This window comes from Mchenga conophoros, linkage group LG23 (assembly GCF_057382185.1).
Source record: "Mchenga conophoros isolate Kocher_MC1m ecotype Shallow Benthic linkage group LG23, M_conophoros_male_GT1.1, whole genome shotgun sequence".
Lineage (NCBI taxonomy): Eukaryota > Metazoa > Chordata > Actinopteri > Cichliformes > Cichlidae > Mchenga > Mchenga conophoros.
In genome coordinates this window covers 116,510-123,757 of record NC_140547.1, presented here as the reverse complement: position 1 = coordinate 123,757, position 7,248 = coordinate 116,510, and the positions used below count along the sequence as shown (strand labels likewise).

The window sequence follows — 7,248 nt, the reverse complement described above, 5'->3', positions numbered from 1 at the left end:
AGCCACTTTACATCCAAATGCCTGTCTGAAACTCAGTGGCATCGTAGCTTGAAGAACATGTCGCTCTGGCCACTCAATTAGGAACTCTAACCTTTTATGAAGTATGTCAATTACTTTATGCCAAACTCTAGAAGCAGTGGACAGAGAAATATTGAACCTGAAAGCTAAATCTTTCAGGGGCAGATTTAGTCTCAGCCTCAGCAAAACTAGTATGAATTGTTCAAATTTGGACAACAAAGACATAGGTCCCGAGGTGATATAGGGCTCGCACAGTTCAAAAATCTGAATTAAAACTAAGAAGTTGGGGAGCCCTGTGTAGAACTTTGTCTTGTCTTCATTTTTTTCAAAAGCCTCCTGGCTGAACTGTGTGTCCAGAGCCTTGCTCCGAAGATCAACCAGCTCTGCTGTGTTCTGTCTCAAAACATCCTCCATCTTCTCGATGTCATCCATCGTCAGCTCTGTCTGGCATCCAGCATCCGCACAGCCTGCAATATAACAGTGGGGGAGCATAATCAGCATAATAGAGGCAACCTCAATTTTTACTCATTTTCACTGTAGGAGTTTTTTTAGTGGGCTATTAGAATCTGGTGTAATGTGTTTAATTCACTATGTTAATTTAATGTAATTATTTTTTTTAATCAACAAAAAAACATGTTGCGTCTAAACAAAAAATATATTTATATGTTTCTCACCACAGAAACCTTACATTACGGATATCTTTACTTATCTGTGAAAGGAGACTGTCTGGAATCTGGCAATATAAGAACCATAGCAGTGTACAAAAACCTGTGGTGTGTGCCTGACGGTAATAAGTGCCACTTTTTCTTTTTTTCTGAATAAAATGGTATGGATTTACTCTGTGATTAAAAAAAATCACAAACATGTAATATGTAACTTGGACCATAATCATTACAGATAATGGCATCTTTTTCTCTTTGACATGATTCTTGTTTGTTTTACATCTCAGCACAATATCTTACCTGGATAAGTGAATGTCTCATTCACACTGAAGTCTTCTGGTTGTGGATTCTCAGCTGGAAGCTGCAGTTCGGGGTTCTCCACTGTCACTAGGCTCAAATCCGGGCTCTCAGCCGTCTGTTGCATATCCAAAATCGCCTCTGCACATCGATGCTGTTCTGCCTTAAGCTTCATTCTTTTCTCTCGTTTGAGAACTGATTCCGATCTGGGTTTTCGTTCGTAGCCGAGATTGACCGTCGGAGCCCAGTCCTCCGACTCGTCGTCATCCAAAGCACTTGGGCAGCCTATAGTCCCAATCAAGTCAATATTAGACTACTAACTTAAAAGCACTAAGTAAACGAGAATTTAACGACAACCTAATGCTAATAAGTTCGTTTGCAAACATAACATTACCTCTGACGAAGTGGTCGCTGCAGACACGGGCATTGGCAGACTCTGCTCCTCCCAACTGTAAACGTAAATTTAAAATCCATTTTTTCCTACGTTTTTCGGTTAGAATTTTCCATTTTTCTCCTCTTCGTTGGGCTATTTTTGGTACCCTAAAATACCGTTTATCAGTTTCTCTGGTCGACCTACTGGAGCATCCGTAAACACAACAGGACATAGGCATTTTGCGTACTGTCTGTCTGTGATTTTGCGCTTATCTTTTTCACTTGGGGTTAATTTTCTACGTAACATGAGCTGAGAAGCAGCAGCAACGCTAGGCTAATGCTAGGCTAACAAGCTGGCTAGCTAGCAAGTTCAAAACCTGGTTCTAAACTGAAAGAAGGTACAAAAACAGTTTACTTCCAAGCCAGAGTATCACGCAAAAAATCACAGAAATTATCTCTTGAGCTCAAGCTGCTCCATCTGAACCCAGGTTTGCTCAAACTAATGCAATAAAAAAATGTGGGTGCCATGAACATGCAGACTGATCTGTGCAAAGTGAGGAGGATAGCAGTGACATGGCATTTTCAAACCATATCTTTTAAAAGCCTGCACTGAGAAGCAAAATTTCTAGCTTACTTAGTTTTTCCAATTCAAGACAACTCAAATAAACTGGGTTGATCAGCTTTTTGAATAAAAACTACTGGTAACTTATTTAAACAAACTGATAAAAATTGAGTTTAGTATATCCTTACATTTTTTTAATTAAACACAATGTTAGATTTTACAGTGTACATGATAATGGAGTGCTGCTGGAATAAAATAATAAAATCTTTATGTTTCTTGGGGCTTAAATTGCAAAATGTGAACAAATGCCTAAAAACGTTCCAGAAGCTCGTCGTCCAAACTGCAGTGTAATTATAAAACAGAAAACCTCTGTTAAATAACAGAAAATGCCCTATTTAATTATTTTGTGTGGACATATTCTCAACAAAAACATTTTTATATTTCATAACACTTTACAGATATTTTTTAAAACTTTATTAATCCAGAAGGAAACTTGTGTGGTCAGCATTTACTTTATAAAACTAAATACTGAATACAAAACGTATTAATAAATAATCATTACATTGAAATTTTCTTCAGGAAATGCATTGTCTAGTTCTATAAAATCGTGAGTTTTTTTCAGGTTTAAGGCTGGCAGTTTGCTATCACACACAACACTGAATAATAATTAAATACGTGTTTTTAAATAACACAAAATTCAAGTCGTTCTTTCATAAAAGTCTTTTTTTTGTTGTTTTGCTGTGATAGAGCTCCTGACCCAGGCCAAGCTGGCTCTCTAGGAAGACAAGGAAAAACTCCCAGGTGCCAGATGATGGGAAGAAACCTCGGGAAAGTGTGCACAAATTCCACTTGACAACACAATAAAACGCAACATAGCACAAAAGGTCACGGAGGATCTCATAACAAGGACAGAGCAGGACGAATAGGACAATCACAGGAAAGGAACAAAATCACGAAAAAATTAACGGAAAGGACAAATAAGAAGGGGGTGCCATAACAATAGAAAAATAAGGATGGATAATGGAAAAGACATTACAGAAGGAGGTGCCAGAAAAATAATAAAAACAAAAAAAGCCTAAGCTAACACAGGACAAACATTAAAGATACTGAACAAAAAAACCCCCAATAAAACAGAAATCCCAAGAGTGGGAGGAGACACAGCACACTATAAAAGGAGGGGCAGAGAAGAGTTTCTTCATTTTAATTTGGCCAGCGACGCATGTGCACACCCTGAAGAAGGCACAGCCCAGCCGAAATGTAGCTACAGCCATGCGTCAGCGCTAAAAAGTGTTTTTGCTTGTTGTTTTAGTTTGTTATTTTTGGGGGGGGGGGGGTTTCTTTTGATGTTTTTTTCATTTACATATTGATTTACTGGCCTAAAAATTGGAATATCATAAATTTATAACCTAAAAATTGGATAATTTATGGATAAAAACAGTTTAAAAGCCTAAAAATTGGAATTAAAAATGACACAGACTAAATTCATTGAGAAATCAAATTTTATTAAAACACAGTTAGAAACCTAAAAAAACAGGACAAATAAAACACAACTTTGGTAAAATTAAACATAATTTGGTACTTACCTGAACCTGAAAAAGAAAAGGACGGTACTTACCTCAATTCGGACCTGGGGATTGCCGGATACGGTAGATGGGATGGCGGGTCTCGGGAAGGGTCATGGTGCGGAGCGTGCACCTACTCCTGCCCTCCTTGTGCAGGGAGGAATTTCCATTCCCCTAACCTAACCCACCCTAATAGCGATGGGATTTCCGGCTCTTTTTAGAGATCCGGCTCTTTTGGTTGGGCTCACTAAAAAGAGCCGGCTCTTTCGGCTCCAAACCGGCTCTTCGGGTTGTTTTGTTGCTTTAATTAATTTATTATTAACAATAATATAAAATTATGCACAAAAGGAATTACTAGCGTAAAAAAAAGTGGTTTTATTCATATATGTTTATATATAAATATATGCGGTGGCCCCTAGAGACAAAACACGTACAAACTTCAAAACACATTTCTAGCATGAACTGAACTTCCAAAGCAGAGCTACTAGATCACTTAAATTACACAATTAAAAGCATGTGTGTATTGTTTGTGTATTTATACACACGCACTCATATATATCCAAATAATTAAAAAAAAAAGTTCATTTACCTGTTACTACCACACACCAAATCCGGTCGTTGGTACTTGCTGGCTTGTGTAGCCACTAGGTAACAAAAGCTCAACACTGCGCCCAGCATCCTGGAGCACTTCTGTTGTCTTTTGTACGTGTTTTGAGTTTTTACGTGCTTCAGAGTTTTTACGTGCTTCAGAGTTTTTACGTGTTTTGGAGTTTGTATGTGCTTCAGAGTTCATACGTGATTTGAAGTTTGTATGTGCTTTGTCTGTAGGGGCAACCGTAAATATACTTTTTATTCACTTCACATAAAATGTAATAAATAAATCATATAATACAAAAATCAAATATTCACATTTCAACTTTTAACTATTTAAATTTTCAGCTTTTTCCTTTTACAAATTTAAAGTGAAACAACACAAAACACTGCAAACCACAAAACAATTAAATATAGATTAAAATATGAAAACAAAAAGAAGATGCATATTCTGCTGTCTTTTCTGTGGTTTTCCTGCTCTGTGAATAGAGGGAGACAAGATGAAGTATACTTCTAATGGCCTATTCCAATTGGTGGTAATACATCATAAGAATTGAGGAAAGGTGGTGTTGATGGAGACTCTGGGGAAGGCCTTCGTCTGCCAGGGTGTTTTGGAGCCACTTGAATAAATTTAGTTTGCACTGGAGGTGGACGAGGTTTAATCTGTGGAAAGATCTGAGACGGAGTCGGAGTCTCCCCATAACATCTCCCCATCACGCCTCTATGGACCAACGGTGCGAGCTTTTGTCCTTTCTGTTTTTCTAATTTAAGCTGGAGTTGAACGTCTTTCACTCTAGATTTTAGATGACCTATCTCTTTTTCTTCATTGCCAGCTTTTCTGATCATCTGGTTCACTGGTCCAATGAGCTCCTGTTTTTGTTTGAATAAAGCGTATTCGGAAGACTTTACCATATCATTGTACTGCTTTTTAAATGATTCCAGCTCCCGTGTTTTATCTAGTAAAGCTGCATCTAGATCCTTGCATCTGGTACGTAGACAGTTCAGCTGTTTTTCAAGAAACTCCTTCGTTGTTCCAACAAAGGGGGTGCCTTCCACTCCGTCTACGTATTTCTTTTTCAAGTAGTGGAACATATCCCTAAATTCCACCTTTTCTTTTCCTCTCAAGTGACCTGCATGTGGAAATGCCTTTTCAAAGGACAAAACGCACTGGCACAATTCCTCTTGGAAGTAGCGCTCTTTCTTCTCCAGCCAATTCACTTTGGATATAAATCTTTCCCGTTGCTTTTTTGTGGAGCGCAGTTTCTCTTCCAGCGCCACCTTTTCAGCCAGTGCCTGATTGTGTGCCGCTTTTACTTTGTGCCGGTCCACTGCTGTCTTTCTGTGGTTTTCCTGCTCTGTGCTTAGGGCCTTTTTGACGTCTTCAATTTTCTTTTTCAAAGAATCAACTTCGTCTTCAAGCATAGCCTTCATTTTCTTTTCCAAGGCCAGAGCTCTAATATTACTCTGGCATTTCTGCTTGATCGCCATATTCTGGGCCTTTTGGTCGTCTATCACTTTGCCCATTTGACCTTTCTCCTCTGTTAATTCTTTCATGTTTTTAACCATAAATTCATTTTCGTCTTGTAACTGTGTATTATGCCACAAAACACCGTCAATCCAACACTGCGAGGATTGACGTTCTTCCTCGCGTTCCTTAACCGCATTGACGGTCACACCTCTACTATTTTTTACTGCCGTCTGCAGCTTTTCTATTTTGGAGTCATACATGTTGATCACCTCTTCTAACTTCCTGTCTGCAGCATTTGCTTTGTTTTCCAGTTTTTTAGTATTTTCCTGGTAAAACTGCTGCATCTTATTTTTTTCCTCTTTGTGGCGTTTCAATAATAATTCAACAACTTGGCTGTTGTGAAATTGCTGACGTGCCACCTTTTCTTTCTCTGTTTCCAGCAGTCCTTGCAGGACTTGGACTTCGTCCTCGTGTTTTTCTTTAAGCTCAGCCAGAGTTTTCTCCGTCTCTGCGCGGAACTTTACCAGAGCTTCGTGGTCATCTTTTATCGAGTCCAACCTGTCTGCGATGTTTGTCCTGTCATCCAAGACCGAACCCAGCAGCTTATTATTCTGCAAAAGTTCATTGTTTTCTTTTGTTAGATCCTCGATCCGTTTCTTATTGACTGTATGCAGGTTTTTGAAGTAGTCAAGCTCAGTTTTGAGCTTTTCAACCTCGTCGATCATTGGCTGCAGTCTTTGCTCGAACTGTCTGGCATATGTTTCTTTTTCTTTTTCACTTTTTTTAACCATTGTTTTCGAGAAATTAACATTTCTGTCTTTGTTAGCTTTCGAACTCATTTCTGCTTTTTTATGTGCTGTATCACTCCAACAAAACGATAGCTTAATGAATTCCCTTTGACAGCTGTCCTCTATTTATAGACTTGAACATCAAAGGATGAAAGGACTGTCACTATGACATCACCACGTTCTGTGACGTAACAGGGCTTTGGAGCGTGATGTCACGGGGGTGGGCGTGGAAAGGATTTTGGGGGTCTAAACAAAGCGTGTCTTTTTTTTTTAAAACTTTATTTAACAAACAATGAGTATACAACATACGAACAGATGAAGTATACAACAGAACATGAACACAAAAAGCCAAGGGTGAAAGAAAAAGGTAACAATTATAAGAATACACGCAAAAATTCACATACATATATTGTTGTGAGAGCCTTTTTGTTGGTGCAGTCTGATATTGATTGTATGTGCATGTGCACATCCTTAAAATAATGACAGAAATATGGTGTTTTGTTAGTAAACTTACATTTATGGATAAAAAATTTAGCTAAAAGTATTAAGAAATTTATCATAAAAAACATTTCTCATACTTCTTGGGGAACTTAAAGAAACAGAATAAAACATTTTCCCATCGTAAAGAAAACTCCCTTAAAATATGGACAATAACAAAGCTGCTAAATTCCTTCCAGAATCTCTGTGTAAAAGAACAGTACCAAAAAAGATGTGTCACCGTTTCTGGATGATCCCCACAGAAAGTACAATTAGTATTTATGTCCCTTTTGAATTTGACCATGTAGTGACTGGCTGGATAACATGTATGTCGAATTTTAAAAGAGACTTCTTTCACCTTATTTACAATCAAATATTTATGGGGGACCATCCAGACTGTCTTCCGCTTGATATCTGGAACACTGATTGGAAAATTATATAGTGCAATAAA

The 7,248-nt window shown here is 38.0% G+C and overlaps 1 protein-coding gene across 1 annotated transcript in view; it reads right to left on the bottom strand.

The window, feature by feature from the left end:
* Positions 1 to 2,343, bottom strand: part of LOC146546245 (uncharacterized) — a 2,983-nt gene extending 640 nt beyond the window's left edge. The window contains exons 1-3 of the mRNA XM_085263840.1: positions 1,372 to 2,343; positions 981 to 1,262; positions 7 to 485 (exon numbers count right to left, since the gene is read on the bottom strand). Of these exons, the coding sequence (XP_085119966.1) occupies positions 7 to 485; positions 981 to 1,262; positions 1,372 to 1,588 (978 nt within the window). The 5' untranslated portion in view covers positions 1,589 to 2,343. The remainder of the gene's footprint in view (positions 1 to 6; positions 486 to 980; positions 1,263 to 1,371) is intronic.
* Between the last annotated feature and the right edge of the window lie 4,905 nt (positions 2,344 to 7,248).